At 37.5% G+C, this 20,781-nt stretch overlaps 1 protein-coding gene across 29 annotated transcripts in view; it reads right to left on the reverse strand.

Moving 5' to 3' along the window:
* The window catches only part of VPS13B (vacuolar protein sorting 13 homolog B), an 806,276-nt gene that overhangs the window by 524,956 nt on the left and 260,539 nt on the right, over positions 1–20,781 (reverse strand). Inside the window, exon 20 of one of the 29 annotated variants that reach the window (XM_059874366.1) lies at positions 2–20,771. The exons of the other annotated variants lie outside the window; for them this stretch is intronic. Coding sequence (XP_059730349.1) covers positions 20,323–20,771 — 449 coding nt within the window. The 3' untranslated portion in view covers positions 2–20,322. Of the gene's footprint in view, position 1; positions 20,772–20,781 lie in introns of those variants that run through there. 29 annotated transcript variants of the gene reach the window in all.

Consider the following 20,781-nt stretch of genomic DNA (forward strand, 5'->3'; position numbering starts at 1 on the left):
GAAGGGAAATGAGAAAGGGAAAAATAAAGAGAGAGCTTTAACTAAATTTATAGTTTTTCCCTGCATTAGCCAAAAGAAGGGTTTATGAATATTCTTAAAAAAAATAAACTATTACACCTTTTAGCATGCTTAAATAAAAGGAAATTCCCATAAATTAAGGGACTTATAAAAATCCATCAACACATATTACTAAATACAGACTGCAAAATAAAATCCGGCATAATTTTTTAAAAGCTCAGTGAATTAGAGGATCAATTTTCCATAAACTGCATAATCAAAAAAAACCACAAAGACATTAAAACAGACAGATAAAATCTGTTTAGAAATAAAAGCTGTTAAAAGATATAGATGCTCAAAACAGGTTAAAAAATACCTCCTTAGACAATTCAGTATCAAATATGGGCCAATAATTCAAAATCACAAAAATGACAAAATAAACTATCATGATCCATGATCAAAAGGAAACAACAAAAACAGACCTGAGAAAACTTTAAATAAAGAATTATTAAGTGCAGATGACAGTATGATAATGTTTGAATTAAAGAACAAAATGATGGCATGGAAAATTTAAGAATCAATTATAATCAAAAAGCCTAGAGAGCTGAAAGAAGTTCAAAATAAATTTTTACAACACTGCCTTCACTGAAATTAAAACACAGAGGATAAGTTACAACAGCAGATCATACAAATTAGAAAGAATTCATACCCTGAAAAGTTATCAAGAGAAATCACTCAGAATATGACACAAATTACAAAACATTAAAAATATATGAGGGATATAGAGACAAGAATGACAGAATAAGAGTATCCAGTGTATGTTTTTATCAAAATTGCAGAAAGAGAAAAGCTGGGAAAAGCAATATTTAAGGAAATAACAACAGAGAATTTACTGGCTGAAAGACAAAATTTCAGATTCAGAAAGCAAAATGATTCCCAAGTAAGATAAAATGAAAACCACAGCTAAATGAACTGGGGTTAGATTACATAAAATAACGGCAACAACAAGATAGGAAATGAAGAAGAAAGAATAGACACATTGCCTAAAAAGGAATAACAATCAGATTAACAACAAGCTTCTCAAATGAAGAAAGAAAGTAATTATCAAGGCAAAATTCTATAACCATATAAACTATCATTCAAGTCTGAAATAATGATAAGTTAAACAGGGCAAAATTTTCTGGGTGACTTCTTAGAAAAAATAAACTTACGAAAACTAATTCAACAGAAGTAGGAAATATGAATACTGAACCTTCTATAGGTTTCCCTGGTAGCTCGATAAAGCATCTGCCTGCAATGCAGGAAACCTGGGTTCAATCTCTGGGTCGGGAAGATCTCCTGGAGAAAGAAATGGCAACCCGCCCCACAATTCTTGCCTAGAGAATTCCATGGACAGAGCAGTCTGGCAGACTACAGTCCATGGGGCCGCAAAGAGTCGGACACGACTAAGTGACTAATACATACACACACACAAACCTTCCACAGGAATTGAAACAGTAGTTTAAAATTATTTTTAAAAGAACAAAGAAGAGGAGGAGAAAGAAGAGGAAGGAAAGGAGAAAGGGTATGGAAAAGGGGTTATAACAGCAGAAAGACAAAAACACAAAGAAAAAAAAAAACACCAAGGAAAAAGGGAGGGGAGGTAAGATGGATGGGAAGAAAAGTGGCAGGCAGGACTGAAGTGTTCTAAGGAAAATTCCACAAAACTTTTTAAGGCCATTCCAATCTTTTACAAAATCTTTCTAAAAACCAAATTTTAAAGTTTTAATTATTCGAGTGTGTACAATAAATTTCTAGGTACTGCCTTAGCTATCTCTTGCAACATTTGACATACATTATTTATCATTTAGTAAAAATAAAAATAAATCATGATGAAGATGAGTTTGTTGCAGGACTGCAAATATAGTTTAATAGTGGAAATTTCACTACCTGATTAAGATATCAGCAAGATCACATCATATTTAATATAGTTATATATCACACTCGGGGATTCCCAGGTGGTGCTAGTGGTAAAGAATCCTCCACCTGCTAATGCAGGAGACACGAGAGATGTGGGTTTGATCCCTGGGTCAGGAAGATCCCCTGGAGTAGCAAGTGGCAATTCACTCCAGTATTCTTGCCTGGAAAACTCCATGGACAGCGGAGCCTCAAGGGCTACAGTCCATGGGGCTCCAAAGAATTGGACATGACTGAGCACCTATCACACTAAATGGGAAAGTATTAGGGCTCTTTTAAAAATCATGAAAAGATGCCAACTACCACTTCCAATGCTGGAAGCCTAGACAGTGAATTAAAATACAAATAAGAAATAAAAGATACTAAAATTATACACATAGGGTACGATAAAAGAGACAACTGACCATAAACTCACTCACATAAACGTAAGACAAAAAACAGACAAGTTCGATAAAATTTCCGTTCAAGACCAAATACACATTTTTCTGGAACATGAAAACCTAAATTTTAAAAAATGTATATGTATGATATGATCTCATCTTCGTCAGTCCAGAAAATAATGCCTATTATTGACCCAGGTGCAGAAAGCCCTAAGGTGTGCAGCATTATCATGTGGCATCAGCCAATCAGCCAAGGGGAACATATGCCAGTCTGCGACCATTGAGTACATCCACTCTGACCTGCTAGAGAAAAACACTGTTTACAACTGACTGAACCAATCCTTGATCCTCTCAAGAAGACTGTATATAGAAACCTGAACGACCCTAGCCAACCATGAGACTTGAGCTGGGTAAGCTATATGTATGGCTACAGCCCAACTGCAAGCCAGGCAGAAATGCCATGGCCCATGTGATTCATCAGCAGTGGGGTGCCCCAAATCATTATATCATCTGCCATTCACTGTGACCACCTCATCAAGGCCAGCTAAGGGGAGACAAAGATCCATACCAGGCTAAGGACATAAATCAGGAAGAATACACATTCCTGGCAACCATGGCTTGGGCCTCTAGAGGCCTGGATCCAGAATCACTCACTGTATCATTTGGGAAAATCGCATACCCTGGGATTCTTCTGACTGGCACTTACTCCCACGTACCCAACAGTGGTGACCTATGGGACGTCTGCAATGGAAATGGGGGTGCTGGAGCTCTGGATGGCACATTTGGAAGGCCACTGAAGTTCCCCAGGTGACTGGTGTGAAACTGATAGGCATGCTCTCCAGTTACTCCAATGTAACTACTAGTGTCATTTATGCTTATGAGAACATCACAGTCTATTAAAACAAAGAAGCGCCTCACAAAGGAGTCTTAGCTGCCCTAAAGTGATAAACTGTAATATTCAAATAATGTTGCTACAACGCTGATTACAAATAGGCTCAGCTAAAATCCTATTGTGGCAATCATTTCACAACATATGCTCAATCATGCTGTACTCAGATTTATACAGTGATATAAATTATTTCTCCAAAAAAAAGGGGAAAATATGAACAATGTTGATCCCCAAAACAAGGCTTTTTAAATACTTTATAGGACCAATCCATGATAAAACAAATAGTAGCTAAGCAAACTGTCAGTACTTTACACTTAAGTTAATTTTTCTTCTGTAAGCCTTAGAGTGCTGAAGAATTGATGCTTTTGAACTGTGGTGTTGGAGAAGACTCTTGAGAGTCCCCTGGGCTGCAAGGAGATCCAACCAGTCCATCCTGGGGGAGATCAGTCCCGGGTGTTCTTTGGAAGGACTGATGCTAAAGCTGAAACTCCAATACTTTAGCCACCTCATGCGAAGAGTTGACTCTCTGTAAAAGACTCTGATGCTGGGAGGGATTGGGGGCAGGAGGAGAAGGGGACAACATAGGATGAGATGGCTGGATGGCATCACCGACTCAACAGACATGAGTTTGAGTGAACTCTGGGAATTGGTGATGGACAGGGAGGCCTGGTATGCTGTGATTCATGGGGTCGCAAAGAGTCAGACACAACTGAGCCACTGAACTGAACTGAACTGAAGCTTTATCATCTCCTGTCTCAAACATATAAATGAGTTTAATCATACTATCTATCCTTACTCTGAAAAGGTTACAAAAAATTAGAAGTTCAATAGATGTACAGTAACATTATCTATGATTAAAGATACTGAATGAAAGCATTTTTAATGCTTTAGAAATAAAACTGAAGGAACAATTCTCACCAGGAATAATATAAATTTTCTTTAAGACACTGAACTTCATCTAATGACATAACCGAAAAGAGGACTGAAATAGTCCTAAATTGCTTCTTAAGGCAAGGGAAGAAAAAAGAAATTTCTGACTATTGGCTTTTAGTCAGTTACCATGGGAACTCGGAGATTCCTTTTTTTTTTTTCTTTAAGTTTTCTCTTAAAAGCCACTAAAAGAAAAAATATTGATGGTTTCTGTTCTGTTTAGAGACAATGACTAGGATAATTAATATTACGGTAGCAGCTTGTATCACTAGGATTTCCTTCTAACTCCTTCTCTTTTAACACAGCACTCCATTTTCCCACAACTTAGATGTTAGGAGACAATCAAAAATCAAAATACAGGTGATAATAGTTGAATATTTAAAACGAAGGAATAAAGCAGGGAATATTCAGGAAGTACAATTAATTCAGACTGAGGATAGGATTAAGGGAAGAAAGAGGAGATGACAACAGGAGAAATAATGCAGGAGCTTGTGCCAAGCGGGAAGAAATAAGGATCTTGAGTGCTGCTAAGAAAGATCAATCCTGGGACTTCCCCGGTGGTCCAGGGGCTAACACTCCATGCTCCTGATGTAGCAGGGACGTGTTTGATCCCTGGTCAGGGAACTAGATCCCACATGCTGCAACTAAGAGTTTGCATGCTGCAACTAAAGATCCCAGTGCACCTATTAAATAAATAAAAAATCAATACTCTTCTGATTCCGTCTACTCAGTACTTGACACTTTGGGAAAGGCACTTGATCCTTCTGAGTGTCAGTAAAATACCTACTTCCCTGCATTGTTTTGGGCTTCACAGCTGGCACAGTGGTAAAGAACCCAATGCCAGTGCAGGACACTCAAAGAGATGTGGGTTTGATCCCTGGGTCAGGAAGATACCCTAGAATAGGAAATGGCAACCCACTCCAGTATTCTTGCCTGGAAATTCCCATGGCAGAGGAAACTGGTGGGCTATAGTCCATGGGGCCGCCAAGAGTTGGACACGACTGAGCACAGTGTTGTTTTGAGGCTTAAGTCAGATAATGGAAAGGACGTATAGGACAGTTTGCTCAACAAATAATTACTGAGTACCTTTATGGGATACAACAGTGAAGCAAACAGATAATTTTGGTGTTCATGGAGTTCACATTCAGGAGGACCAAATAAATACTGATTTTCAATCAGAGAAGGCAAAGAAATCCACATATACACTTGTATATATAATAAATTCCCAAGATTTAATTCTCCTTTCTCTTGCAAAGTCTCATCCTTCAAATAAGATAACTAATTAAACACACACAAATTCCATCACTGGGCGCTGACTAGTACTTGATATTCTCTATGTATGACCATAAAAATATAACAATGCAGACAGTACTATCATTGTTTGGCATTTTATGTGTGATCTAAAGGTTTTAATATGGGATACTTTTACTTTTAAAAAACAATTCCAGCACAGTTACATTCTGAAACAGTAGCCCTAATATAACTATTCCAAATAATCTGTCCATATTTTAAACCCCTTTCTAAAATCCTAGGGAAATACTTTAAAATAGGCATCTCTAGTAAGTTAACATAAATTACAAAATAAAACACACATGCTGAAGCAGTGGTTCTTAAATATTTTGGGTTATCACAGTTTGGAAGGTATGACTGGTACCTAGTTGGTAGAGACCAGGGATGCTGCAAAACATACTAAATTGCATGAGACACTCCCCAGCAATAAAAATTACCTGGTCCAAAATGTCCACAGAACCACTGCCAAAAATTATTTTGCTCTAAAAGAACATTGAAGGTTAGTAAATTATTTACTGACAGAATCTCTGTGCTGCAGTATGTTATCAGATTAGTCACAATGATAAGAGAGACATTATTTAGTGAAATCCCATAGGAAATATTGTCAACACAGAACAGGAAGCTAAAGATCACTGAGAAAACTTAATGGTCAAATTTAATATAATCCACTACAGCTGATGGCTCAAAAAGAAATACATGGCTTCAAAACTTAAACTGGCAGTAACACCGCAAAAAGATCAATTTTATTTATAATCTGGAACTAACAGGGTTTTTCCCCTTAATGCAGATGGATTTCCTTGAACCACTAACAACATGCATTGGATATCAAAGCAAAAAATGTAGACATAAAATTTATATCAGCATTCCCTAAGGTGATTTTGTCAAGCAAGCAAGAAATATAGATCACACTGTTCCTTAAAAATATATCCTTTCAAAATTAGTCATTCATTTTACTAGTAGTATAGAATCTAATTACAGTAGCTGCTTAAGTAGTATTTATTAAAATGAATGATATTTAAAACAATATGCCCCAAACTAAATTACAGGGTTTAGAACGCTCAAAAATGTCAAAAGATTGAAATTTTCACTCAATATGTTTCACATAAAACTGGTAAGATAATACTGCCCAAGGAGAAAAGCCCTATAATCCAAGAACAGCCTAACTGAATGAAAATTTAGAAGTCATCCCAAGCTAAACTTCTCAAAGGAGGATTTTTCCTCCTAATTATATACCTAATTAAAGGTGAGCATTCTTTGGCATTGCCTTTCTTTGGGATTGGAATGAAAACTGACCTTTTCCAGTCCTGTGGCCACTGCTGAGTTTTCCAAATTTGCTGGCATATTGAGGGCAGCACTTTCACAGCGTCATCTTTCAGGATTTGAAATAGCTCAACTGGAATTCCATCACCTCCACTAGCTTTGTTCATAGTGATGCTTTCTAAGGCCCACTTGACTTCACATTCCAGGATGTCTGGCTCTAGGTCAGTGATCACACCATTGTGATTATCTGGGTCGTGAAGATCTTTTTTGTACAGTTCTTCAGTGTATCCTTGCCACCTCTTCTTAATATCTTCTGCTTCTGTTAGGTCCATACCATTTCTGTCCTTTATCGAGCCCATCTTTGCATGAAATGCTCCCTTGGTATCTCGAATTTTCTTGAAGAAATCTCTAGTCTTTCCCATTCTGTTTCCCTCTATTTCTTTGCATTGATCGCTGAGAAAGGCTTTCTAATCTCTTCTTGCTATTGTAAAGAGACATTACTTTGCCAACAAAGGTCCGTCTAGTCAAGGCTATGGTTTTTCCTATAGTCATGTATGGATGTGAGAGTTGGACTGTGAAGAAAGAGGAGCGCCGAAGAATTGATGCTTTTGAACTGTGGCATTGGAGAAGACTCTTCAGAGTCCCTTGGACTGCAAGGAGATCCAACCAGTCCATTCTAAAGGAGATCAGCCCTGGGATTTCTTTGGAAGGAATGATGCTAAAGCTGAAACTCAAGTACTTTGGCCACCTCATGCAAAGAGTTGACTCATTGGAAAAGACTCTGATGCTGGGAGGGATTGGGGGCAGGAGAAGGGGACCACAGAGGATGAGATGGCTGGATGGCTGAATGGCATCACTGATTCGACGGACGTGAGTTTGAGTGAACTCCGGGAGTTGGTGATGGACAGGGAGGCCTGGCGTGCTGCAATTCATGGGGTTGCAAAGAGTCGGACATGACTGAGCTACTGAACTGAACTAAAGGTGAGCCATTCTTAAAATTCTCTTCTCTAGATAGCTCAAAGATGATGTTGGCTACATTTTTTTAGCAAGATCTGAAAACTGGAAGTGAAGCAGCAGCCATGTATTCTTCACACTCAGAAGGTGATACTGTTATTCATGCATGTTGTTGCTTATCTGCTGGCTCATCGATTTGGCACAGGCAGCAGCTGCCCCTTAACCCCAGCTTTTACCAAACCTCCTCTTTCAACTTCTCTGACTCCTGGGCCAGGAGCATTATTCATTGTGAGCTACGAGAAGCAGGATATAATATTCTCTCACAAGATAACTATATTCATGAAACTAGGAAAGAGTGAGAGGGCAGCTTCCAGTTATCCTCACAGGTTCCCTTTTGTCCTTGCTTCCCTTTATTTCATGTCAACATTCCCTTATTGATTTTCTGCCTTGATGACTTCGGGTAACAGCACCAAACATAGAACGACCAACTCCCACAAACTGTTTAAACAGCTCCCAAAACTGAGTATGGAGAAGTCTTTATAATAAATCCTTCAAATGTGTATCTCCTAGTGGTCTGCTTCTCTGATTAAACCTTGACTAACAGAGGATTTCTGCAAGGTGCCCTTTATGTTGTTCAAGCATATTCAATCACAGTATAAGTCCAGGAAAATAAGATGTATAAAACTCCTAAGAAACATTAACCATTTGGATAGTAAATTTTAAAATATCTTGAGATACAAGTAGAACTCATAAAATATGTGAGGAAGCAAGAAGCTACTGAAACAGAATTTGCAAAATATTTTAAATATAGGTAGCAAATTAGCAATCTGTTAGGGTAGGGGAGAGAGAAAACACATAAACGTTGCATGCCACAGGATACAGGATGCAAGCAGTGTGGACTGTCCCACTTACATTTTGACCTATGCATGCTGACTGACTTATGTTTTGAGAAGCCTTTTGCTTCTCATTTGTGTTCTAATTAATCTTGACAGTGTTCTGATGCAATATTTTACCTTTATTTGACTTGTAACCTGCTTTACAGACTTTATTGAATATTTAGAACAAAGTAAATAGGTGTGCAAGGACTTTGTTAACCTGATGTTTTAAGAAAAGACAACTACACACTGTAAGACCTCACTTAAAAAAGTCTAACCACCAAGTTTGTTTTTTTAAGATGCTCAACATGGTTCTTCTATATTGAGAAAATCTGAAAAAAACTTGGTATTTTGATTTTTTTATTTCTTCCAAGGATCTATTACTATTAGAGAAGACATAATTTATGAGCTGATATTTAGAACATATTTATATCAACTCCCTCTTGATTTACGTGAAGTTTAACATTTATTAGGATGGACAGAATCAAAGTAGAGAAGTTGAATACTGATATTGTGCCGTAGCAGGGGACATACACAAAAAGTCAATACCACTTAAGAGCTTTTAATACAATCTGGAAATGAGTAATTTCATTCAAGATATTTAAGGGAGTGAAACAAATGATTTATATAGGTATTACACCCTGAAGAGGATGCTGTTGGCTCCTCTCCAGTGGCCACGCTTCTCTTCCTTCTGAAAAGAATCCCAAACTTTATGCAAGAACCCGGAAATGAATGCTACCTCCACTTTAGGTCTAAGCTTGTCACGGCCATTCCATCCCGCTTTACAGGTTTTGAAGAACCTGAACTAAAGCTGATCAACACATGGTATTCCATGGCAATTACTGGTTTAAATGTGGGCATGTGGCTGAAGTCAACCCAATCACATTGAATGAAAGAAGAGGGTTTTATTCCACAGGGGGGTAAAAAAGTATCTGACTGTCTATCTAGCACAAGTATAACATTAATTTAAATTAACAGAAGTTTCTTATATTCAAGGTAATGGTTCTTGGAATTTAAAAAGAATTAAAATTTTGTAAAAAATAAAAAAAGGATTGAATCTACTAAACAGAAACCTGTCTTCAAAGTATGAGACATTTCAAATTTGAGAAAATAATACTTTTCAAAACTATGGATATAGTTAATACATTAAGGCTGAATAATCCACTAGTGCAATTTCCATCTTGAAAGAAAAATCCCAGTATTTTCATTTAGTCACTGATTCAAACTGAACTGGGCTGACTCAATTTCACACTGCTACTGTTTTTACCCATTTATGTTGGTTATAATGCTGTATTTCTTATCAAACACCACCAATTATGATATACTATTATTTCATACATCCATAGAGCTGAAGCACCCCAGGAGTACATCTTTGTATAAGACTTAAGATAAAATAAACCCTCTTAGTTTATAGAAAAAGCAATAAAGCTCATGAAATAGCCTTTACTCTGAGTGAAGGGTAGGGGACACAATCTCTGGAAAAAATTTAAACCACAAAACAATACTCACACTGTGAAGACAGTCTGAGTTTATACTAACAATGAAATTCAAACATCACCTAAGAAATAACTAATATAAAGTGGTCTCAGGTTGATCATGTCTGAGATGACTGGAAGATGCAAAAACAAACTCCCTTTATAGGAACTAGACTTCAACTGAGAACAAGGGTAAAAATAAAAGACCACTTATTTTAAGAAATGCTAAAATCTGGGGGAGCGGGGGGAGGGGAACTCAAAAGTAACTCAAAATTGATGAATTATGATATGAATTCTGTATGATAAATGATACATCTGTAACAGACAAATACATGAAATTTAATTACAAATATGGGGGCCTATGCAAATACTTTCAGTTACTGCAACATGTAGCTTTAAATCTGGCTGCTGATGAAGTCATTCTCACCATCTATTTTCAGCAAAATAACCATTTCAAAATAGATGAATTTCTAACATGCATTCACTCGAGTCTCCTTTTTAACCATCTTGAACTAACATATGGCTAAAAGCAGCTGAGTTTTATCCTACATGTTCTTCTCTTTGTAACTATAAGATTCTGGCCAACGAAGAGTGAAATGTTAGGCATCTATTTGTATATAATTTAACTGTATTATATTTTCTAGATATTCTCTAATCAGAATTTATTTCTTATTAGAAAATTTTAATTCCAAGTTCATTTTCAACTCTTACAAGTAATACCTTGGTTTGTCAAACTGAAAATTTCCACTTTAAGCAAAATCATTTTCCCAGACGAATCTGCTTTCAACCAACTGGGTAGGAAGAAATTCTGCCTTATTCCTAATTATTTAAGCTTTTCATAAACTACTTACTTACTCAACAACTGGAAACATTCACATATCAGAGAAGACACAGTCTTTGCTCTCATGAAGTTTAGAAGCAAACTGAAAACAGGTTATACGTCTCAAAGCTTATATGTGAATAACACAAGTTTATTCACTCAGTATATATACTGAGTACTTGTTGTATATATATCATGGAACATTTAAGTGTTTTTAACCAGGATTTCTCATCTGAACCATAAAAGACATAAAATTATTTGAGACATTATCTTCTCAGTACTTCCAGGTATGATACACAGATGCACAGAAGGGAATCCAGTAGAGAATAGATGAAAAGGAAAGATGATGACTAAGATATATTTTTTCTTTCAATAAAATTAGTGGAAAAGATAAGTAACCCAATCATTAAAGTACACTATAGGAACATGGGAGAACAGTCCCCAAAACCATTTCCTATGGGCAACATGTAATTTAATGAGGGGGAAATATCCTAAGGAAAAGAGATTATTTTCTTTGAAATAGAAAAGACCTTTAAACAAATGTGTAATTTAACTATTTGGAAGGTAGACACAAAAGGATAATATAAAAGTACCATAAGAACGACAGGCACTTGTATAAAGATCACCCCAGAAAAACAGGCTGATAACTTGAAAGTTGAGACACCATGTCCTACCAAAAGTGGTCTTTTTTCTACGAGGAACTAACATCTTGACTAAGGTCCTTGTCAATCATTTAAAATAATGCTCTTAAGAGAACATGATCATAACTTTCCCGAGATATCAGATTTATGTTGATTGAGATTTTAACCTAAACCATACATAAACAGGTTAGAATTACTCTGCTATAACTATTCTTAGCAATAAATTTTACAAAACTGCCTTTGAAAAGTAGACTGAAATGTCAATACCTTTTAGCCCACAGAGTTATATTTTGAAGAAAAACTGAGGCATAAAATTAAACTGGCTTGTTTCACTATGTTAGATAGTACGTGAGCAGTTGAAAAGGTTGAAACAATGCATTTCACCGGATAGCCATCAAGGAATCACTGTGTGGTTTTCAAGTGATAAAATCAGTTGACAATTTATGTAGAATGAATGAAAGAAGCAAAATTAGAAAGAAAACAAACTATCCAAACTGTTCTGTGATTAATGCTGCCAATCTAGTTTAAATTATGGAAAATAAGAATAAAAAGCAAGGTAAAGTTGAAAGAATCTTAAAGACAAAGAACCCTTAAGACCTGTTGACTAACCCAATAAACAGCAAAGAAGAGCACAGATTAAAATGTTATTAGGCTTTTGACAGTAACAATACCGGTTTACATATTCAGAACCTAAATGAAAATACGGATGGTTACTAAAACCTCAGGTTTTACCTAAAAGATATCTTAATAGTTTATCCAGTGGGAGGAAAAGGCATTTCAATTAAAAGTATTAAAACATAAAAAACAATTATTTTAAAAATCCTTCTAATCTCTGCAACTAAAAATAACCCTATGAAGCTGATTAAAGTAACAAATCTGAAAAGTTCCCCTCAACCAATAAACAATCATTTCTCTCCTTTAGAATACATGATTCAAGGTATCTGCATATAACAAGTGCTCTATTACTTGAAGTGCAATCACAAAAATTTTGAAAATATATTTTAAGATTAATATCCTGTTTGCTGAACCCAGGGTAAGCAAGGCGAGCTGGGGAAGCTGGAAGAAACTCAAGGGGCTGTAGGAACTGCAAACACACTTATTCTCACCTGACTGGCAGCAAAAGTAGCAGCAGACACACTATATTCTTTCCTCTGGTGGTTGACCCAGCAATCACAGCCGTTAACGCAGCCTCACCACCATAATGCAGCCATACACAAAACAACACAGCATTCCTTCAGGACTTTTCCAGGTGGAGCTTGTATATGCTTACACAACAAAAGTAGCCTGTGGCCAAGCGAGTACTTTGTGACGTGCATGCGCAGTGCTGTAAGTACATGTGAAAGTCACTCAGTCCTGTCCAACTCTTTGTGACCCCACCACGGACTGTCACTCCATGGAATTCTCCAGGCGAGAATATCGGAGTGGTTAGTCTTTTCCTTCTCCAGGGGATCTTCCAACCCCAGGGAATTATTATAAGTACATAATCATTCAAAAAACATGGGGCAAGAGAGCCTAACCACACCATCTGGCTAATTTGCTCTTTCCCTACAGCAGCTAAACATGAGTCTTTAAAAATTTCTTAGCAGCGGAATTCTTTACTCAAACAAAATCTTAAATAGTAGTCCAACAAACTAATCAGAAAAAAATCAGTTACTTTTATAGATACAGGTCTAGAGCCTTACCCAATGTCAACTCTAAGAAATCTTGGACTCTGTAGAGTGCAAGTTTAAAATAAAATTAAATGGAAAAGAAAACACTATATATCACTTTGTCCAGTGGAATAAAATCTACACAAAACTAAAATCAAAATAGTTATCTTATTGACAGATTGAGATATACAAGTGAAATAAGCAGCCCTTGAAAGCTGAATGGACTAAAAAGGCTAATATTTGGTTAGAGGAAATAAAAGTACTCAGTAATTATTTACTTCAATACTTTGAGAAAATGAAAATTATCATGAGAGATTGCACTTGCTTAACTTTAATTACTTTCCCATGTTCATTCCACTGCTTGGCTTCTAAATCTAAATTTCAGAAAGAGTTTGATCAACTGCTGAGTTAAAAAGCTCTCCTACTGCTTTTATCTTTGAGTAAAGCTACCGTCTCCAAAGACCTCCCCCAAGAATCATGGGCTATGAACTATAGGAGGGCTCACGCCTAGTTGCTGGTGTCTCAGCCTGCATTCATTACTTCACCCCATTAACATTCCATGCTGGGAGTCCTTTGCTAGTTTTATGAGGCGAAACCACAAAATGTCAGGTTAACAAAATCCTCACACAGTAATTTCACCTTAAAATACTGCCTGTCAAGCACTTGCTTCCAAGATATTCAATAAATCACTAACTCTATAAAGCAGGTTGCTAGTCAAATAAAGGTAAAATTTGCATCAGAGTACAATAAAGACTAATCAAAACACAAGCTGATTATTTAGAACTAAAACCTTTGGGGAAAAGAGAGTCGAGCAGTGTGATTCAAGTGTACTTGAATCATATTGGTAACCTCAGTTTTTAATTGTGTTTATAGTTACACAGATATACTTGCCTCTCTATTATAACCAATTTCCAATCATTCAGATACCTGATTTCAGAAACTCTGATAGGCAGTAGAGAGTTTTGGAGACATGAACATGTTGGGTCCATTCCTGGTTCGCCACTTGTTAACTATGTGTCTTATCTCCTTAAATCTTGTTTTTTCCATGTAAACATGAAGAAAATAATTTTCTTCATTGATTTATTCTGATTTAAAAAGATGTCAGGTAAAAGCACTAAGCATAGCCTATAATAGCCATAATAACATGTTTAATAATGGTAATAACAGTAAATGTTCATATTTGTTAGTTTTCTGCCCTCTATCCGCTGCAGAGATGAAAATTGCCAACTTAAGTGAGAGTTACTGTTCAATTTCTCTACAAGCTCTGAGGATACCATAACGAAGAGATCTTATCTCTGCATGTGCAGTCATGGAGTCAAGAAAGTCACAAAGGGAAAAAGAAAGTGAAAGGAAGACTTTTAGGCATACATGTAAGTGAAAATACACCCATAAACACATATGTCTACACTCCTTTCTCCTTCATTCAACAGGAATGAGACAATATAAACTGGCTAACCCCTGTGCACCCACCCTCTAAGATGATGATCCCTGTCATTGCTAGTATGTGGCTGTCATGACAACTATAATATTAAACCCTGTTGGATAGCAAACTTCAAAGCAAGTATCTTTAAGCAGAACAGCCTAGGCTTAAATAAATCTTTACACTCTCTGGATGACCAAGATACAGACTCTTTACAGTGGACTTTGGTTTGAGACCGCCAAAATGGACACAAATTAATCCCAGTGAAATTTGAAACCTACATTCTATTCTGGGTTGAAATTAATTGCCTGACAGCTCCCTCATTAAATATTTATTAGACAACTATTAACTACCAGGCGTTACAGCTTTCTCAGAACTATCATCAGGATCTAGAAAGGATGACCACTTTTTCAAGTCTGAAACTGTTTCTACCAAGAAAATGAGTAGAAAAGGCGAAGTATGATTATACTCAAACCATATAATGAGTACCTGTATAGTCTAGGGAACTGACATGAAAGCAGGTAAAATTCACACTGTCCAACACTAATCTCCCAAAGGAAAGTAATTCACACTCTGATTCTGTTCTATACATAACAGATAAAAATTATTCTAATGCTAATGACCTTTGTAAATATAAAGTGAAGAGGATAACATACATCAGTGAACTATCAATGAATTATGGCAAAAATATTTAAGAACCATCACTGCATGATTTTCACATGTTCTCCTTACTATCCTAGTAATAAATATTATTTCTTTTCTTTGAACCCATTTCAATTTCTTCAAGTCCCTTTGTAAATGCACATAACAAAACAGAATAGGAACCAACATAGGACTGTTGCAATAGCTAACTCCTTGCATATACTTTCCACTTCCAATAATAAAAGACAAATCCTTGCCACTGACATGTGGATTACGTTCTTATTAAATTCTTAATACAAAAGTTAAATGAGCATTCATGTTCTCAATCGCATAAGCAAAATAAATCTAAAAGAAAATTGGTTAATATTAATAATTCAGATTAAACACTATAATCATTGTTCACAGTAGACTCGTATGATCAAAAACCAAAATCAATCCTCAAATTAAAATTTTACTTCTATTTTCCTCTAATGTTCTTTTAAGATTCTGATCAATTCAGCTGCTCAGTCATGTCCAACTCTTTGCGACCACATGAAACGCAGCACACTAGGCCTCCCAGTCCATCACCAACTCCCTAAACCCATGTGCATCGAGTCGGTGATGCCATCCAACCATCTCATCCTCTGTCATCCCCTTCTCCTCCTGCCCTCAATCTTTCCCAGCATCAGGGTCTTTTAAAATGAGTCAGCTCTTCACATCAGGTGGTCAAAGTATTGGAGTTTCAGCTTCAACATCAGTCCTTCCAATGAACATGCAGGACTGATCTTTAGGATGGACTGGTTGGATCTCCTTGCAGTCCAAGGGACTCTCAAGAGTCTTCTCCAACACCACAGTTCAAAAGCATCAATTCTTCAGCACTCAGCTTTCTTCACAGTCCAACTCTCACATCCGTACATGCTGCTGCTGCTAAGTCGCTTCAGTCGTGTCCGACTCTGTGCAACCCCATAGACGGCAGCCCACCAGGCCTCACCGTCCCTGGGATTCTCCAGGCAAGAACACTGGAGTGGGTTGCCATTTCCTCCTCCAATGCATGAAAGTGAAAAGTGAAAGTGAAGTCGCTCAGTCGAGTCCGACTCTTAGCAACCCCATGGACTGCAGCCTACCAGGCTCCTCCGTCCATGGGGATTTTCCAGGCAAGAGTATTGGAGTGGGGTGCTATCGCCTTCTCCCTCCATACATGACTACTGAAGAAACCATAGCCTTGACTAGACGGACCTTTGTTGGCAAAGGAATGTCTCTGCTTTTTAAGACGCTGTCTAGGTTGGTCATAACTTTCCTTCCAAGTAAGTGTCTTTTAATTTCATAGCTGCAATCACCATCTGCAGTGATTTTGGAGCCCAGAAAAATAAAGTCAGCCTCTGTTTCCACTCTTTCCCCATCTATTTGCCATGAAGTCATGGGAGCAGATGCCATGATCTTCGTTTTCTGAATGTTGAGCTTTAAGCCAACTTTTTCACTCTCCTCTTTCACTTTCATCAAGAGGCTCTTCAGTTTTTCTTTACTTTCTGCCTGCCATAAGGGTGGTGTCATCTGCATATCTGAGGTTATTGATATTTGTCCCGGCAATCTTGATTTCAGCTTGTACTTCCTCCAGCCCAGCATTTCTCGTGATGTACTCTGCATATAAGTTAAATAAGCAGGGTGACAATATACAGCCTTGATGTACTCCTTTTCCTATTTGGAACCGGTCTGCTGTTATATGTCCAGTTCATATTTTTTAATATGCAAATTTACATTTGTACATCTAATACAACATAAAGAGAGGCAGCATAATCTTGGGTCTCCCAAATCTCAGAAAACATTATTGTTTTTGTTCAGTTGCAGCTGCTAAGTTGTATTTGACTCTTTGTGACCTCGTGAACTGCAGCACACCAGGCTTCCCTGTCCTTCACTATCTCTCAGAGTTGGCTCAAAGGCATGTCCACTGAGTTGGTGAGCTATCCAGAAAATATTAGTGATCTAGTAAAACCCTATATCTAATAATTTAATTTAATTTTACTAATAACTGAATACATTTTAATAGAGCCTTATATATTTTAGTGATGTAGAGATCTCAAGTATCTCACCTAAAAAGATGGCTCTTCTGCTCCACACTCTTAGTAAAAACCAGGCAATAACAAAGAGCTCTAAGAAAAGAACAAAGTCACAAAGTCAAAAGCAAGAAAACCAAAACTCGAGGATCTCATCAAAATGATACAATTAAAGGAGAACACAGTCTTTGGACACAGGCAAATACAGAACACAATAAAACCAGGGCCTAACACCTGAGAAAAGCCTGTTTGGCTTCCAACAACAATTGTGTCACAGAAGACAAAAAAAAGCCTTCCTAGAAATTTACAATTTGATCAGTAATTCTAAGAACATGAAAGTCCCACCTTCTTTCTTGCATATATAAAAGGTATCTATGAAGTCTACAAACCCTATGTTCCAAAGAAATAGAAATGAGATTGAATAAATTATTTATTATGACTAGGTCTTAATCAACTGGATATCTCATATCACATTCCTTGTACAGCAGAACTTAAATAAATGGTCCAGTAAGCTTATTAAGAAAAAAAAAATGTTATTTGGAAGTAAACTGAACTATAAATAATATTCAAATGTAAATTTAAAATTATTCAACACAGCACCAGAAAGGAATAAAAAGCTCATCTGATATAAGTGTGATAACAGAACAAATTAAACAAATTTTAAACTTTTTACAGGAAAAAGAAATGGTCATTACCCAATATCGTTATACACCTTAATTATTTAAGCAGAGTTATAAAATTGTGCATAAAAGAATCTTCAGATTTTAAAATAGCCTATAACCATCTGAACCAATCTGAATTTAATCAGATAAGTTTTCCATAATTTACAGCATGCTCCATGCTTAGAATTTGATAACAGAATCTCGAACTGGCAATAGTTACTCTTTGTGTGGAAGTAACTGAATGTTTAAAGACAAATGGTTAAAACCAACAAATATAAAACATTTGTTTAGTTGTATAGATTTAAGCTCTCACTGGCTCAGAACCAAACTTAAATTCTGAGTAACTAAAGGTCAAGGGTAAGCTTATTTGCAAATCAGCAGTGCTGACTGAAAGGTGACCTGGAGGAATAAAATGAAAACAGAAAAATTTACTTTTTTTTCATGCTGTAAACACCAAAGCACGGTGACTATTTAAAAAAGTCATATTCATAATGATCATCATATATTTGGGGGAGTTAAAATTGTTTAACAAACATTTAAGGAGAGCTTCAATCCTCATAAGGTTCACCATTTTATAAAGTGTAGAACCGCATTTACAAATTAAATGCTTCCTCTCTTAAATAAATTGTATGGCAATTTTAAAAGGAAGACAAGGGTCCCTTCTAACATTTTTCTTTTAGTAAATGCTTCATTTTATATTATGGTGAACAGATGCGTGTATAGGGTGCAGGGAAAAGGTATGACCGCCCCGGGCTCCGGGCAGGGACTAGTAGCCTCCATAGTCCTTTATGAGCTCGTAAACAGTCTGAATAATCATCAGGAAGACAGTGGACAAAATGATGATGTGGACGATAATCAGGAGGAGGCCCAGGATCAGGATGCAGATGCTCAGGCACTTGGCAGTGAAGTCATAGCTCTAGGCCCCAATGATGTTGCCCACCACCTTCTGGTCGCTAGACTTCAAGGACTGGATGAATGCCATGAAGCCCAAGCAGCACCAGTTCATGAAGATTGTGTTGAACAGGGATCAGACGATGTGGTCAGGCACGAAGGCCTCAATGCAGATGTTGATCACTGTGGTCGTCACAAGCACTGGGCTCTGGGAAGCCTCCAGCACGGCCACCTCATTCTCCTCCTTGAGCATCTTACAGGCTGGGGGGACCATGCTGTGGGCACCAGCGGAAAAGGGCTGGGACATGAGGTTCATGGTGGGGATGGAGCAACTGTGGTCCAGATGCCCACTTACGACATTTTCAATGTAATTAGTCTCATTAAAATAGCCAGAAGTAACTATTCAATTGCAGTCTGTTAGTAAATGGTTTCGGAGAAGGCAATGGCACCCCACTCCAGTACTCTTGCCTGGAAAATCCCATGGACGGAGGAGCCTGGTGGGCTGCAATCCATGGGGTCACTAAGAGTCGGACATGACTGAGCGATTTCACTTTCACTTTTCATTTTCATGCATTGGAGAATGAAATGGCAACCCACTCCAGTGTTCTTGCCTGGAGAATCCCAGGGACGGGGGAGCCTCGTGGGCTGCCGTCTGTGGGGTCGCACGTAGTCGGAGACGACTAAAGCGACTCAGCAGCAGCAGTAAATGGTTTGAACTGATCGAGATGAAAGATAAACAAGTCAAATAACTGGACAAAGTTACAAAATATTTACTGAGAAAATAAAATGTGTAAACTTCAAATAGTCATAATGACAGGAAGAAAAAAGATAAAAATGCGAAATTATTGATGCTATATTTTAAGAATCTGTGTAACAAAGAACAGGATTACAAGGAGCTAAAAGTCCTTACCCTCTCACTGCATCTCCCACTAACACTTTGACATTAGCAAAACAACATAAATAAAAAAAATTAGTATTCTGGAAAATTAATATGCTTACTGAGATAGACTTATCGTATAGGTCTCTTTCAAACAGAAAGCAAACCACTGCATTTCTAATTTAATACTCTCTTGGAAACCAGAGGCTATAATCCAAAGAGCTAGCATTCTCAACTAAAATTCACAAAGACCCAAAACAAAAGAGTAGAGACACACATGATAGCCCTCAGTTCAGTTCAGTCGCTCAATCGTGTCCGACTCTTTGCGACCCCATGAATCACAGCACACCAGGCCTCCCTGTCCATCACCAACTTCCGGAGTTCACTCAAACTCATGTCCATCAAGTTGGTGATGCCATCCAGCCATCTCATTCTCTGTCGTCCTGCCCCCAATCCCCCCCAGCATCAGTCTTTTCCAATGAGTCAACCCTTCGCATGAGGTGGCCAAAGTACTGGAGTTTCAGCTTTAGCATCATTCCTTCCAAAGAACACCCAGGGCTGATCTCCTTCAGAATAGATGGGTTGGATCTCCTTGCAGTCCAAGGGACTCTCAAGAGTCTTCTCCAACATCACAGTTCAAAAGCATCAATTCTTCAGCGCTCAGCTTTCTTCACAGTCCAAGTCTCACATCCATACATGACAACAGGAAAAACCATAGCCTTGACTAGACAAACCTTTGTTGGCAAAGGAATGTCTCTGCTTTTGAAAATGCTCTCTATGTTGGTCATGACTTTCCTTCCAAGGTAAGAGTCTTTTAATTTCATGGCTGCAGTCACCATCTGCAGTGATTTTGGAGCCCAAAAAAATAAAGTCTGACACTGTTTCCACCGTTTCCCCATCTATTTCCCATGAAGTGATGGGACCAGATGCCATGTTCTTCGTTTTCTGAATGTTGAGCTTTAAGCCAACTTTTTCACTCTCCACTTTCACTTTCATCAAGAGGCTTTTGAGTTCCTCTTCACTTTCTGCCATAAGGGTGGTGTCATCTGCATATCTGAGGTTATTGATATTTCTCCCGGCAATCTTGATTCCAGCTTGTGCTTCCTCCAGCCCAGCGTTTCTCATGATGTACTCTGCATAGAA

This window comes from Bos taurus, chromosome 14 (genome assembly GCF_002263795.3).
Source record: "Bos taurus isolate L1 Dominette 01449 registration number 42190680 breed Hereford chromosome 14, ARS-UCD2.0, whole genome shotgun sequence".
NCBI lineage: Eukaryota > Metazoa > Chordata > Mammalia > Artiodactyla > Bovidae > Bos > Bos taurus.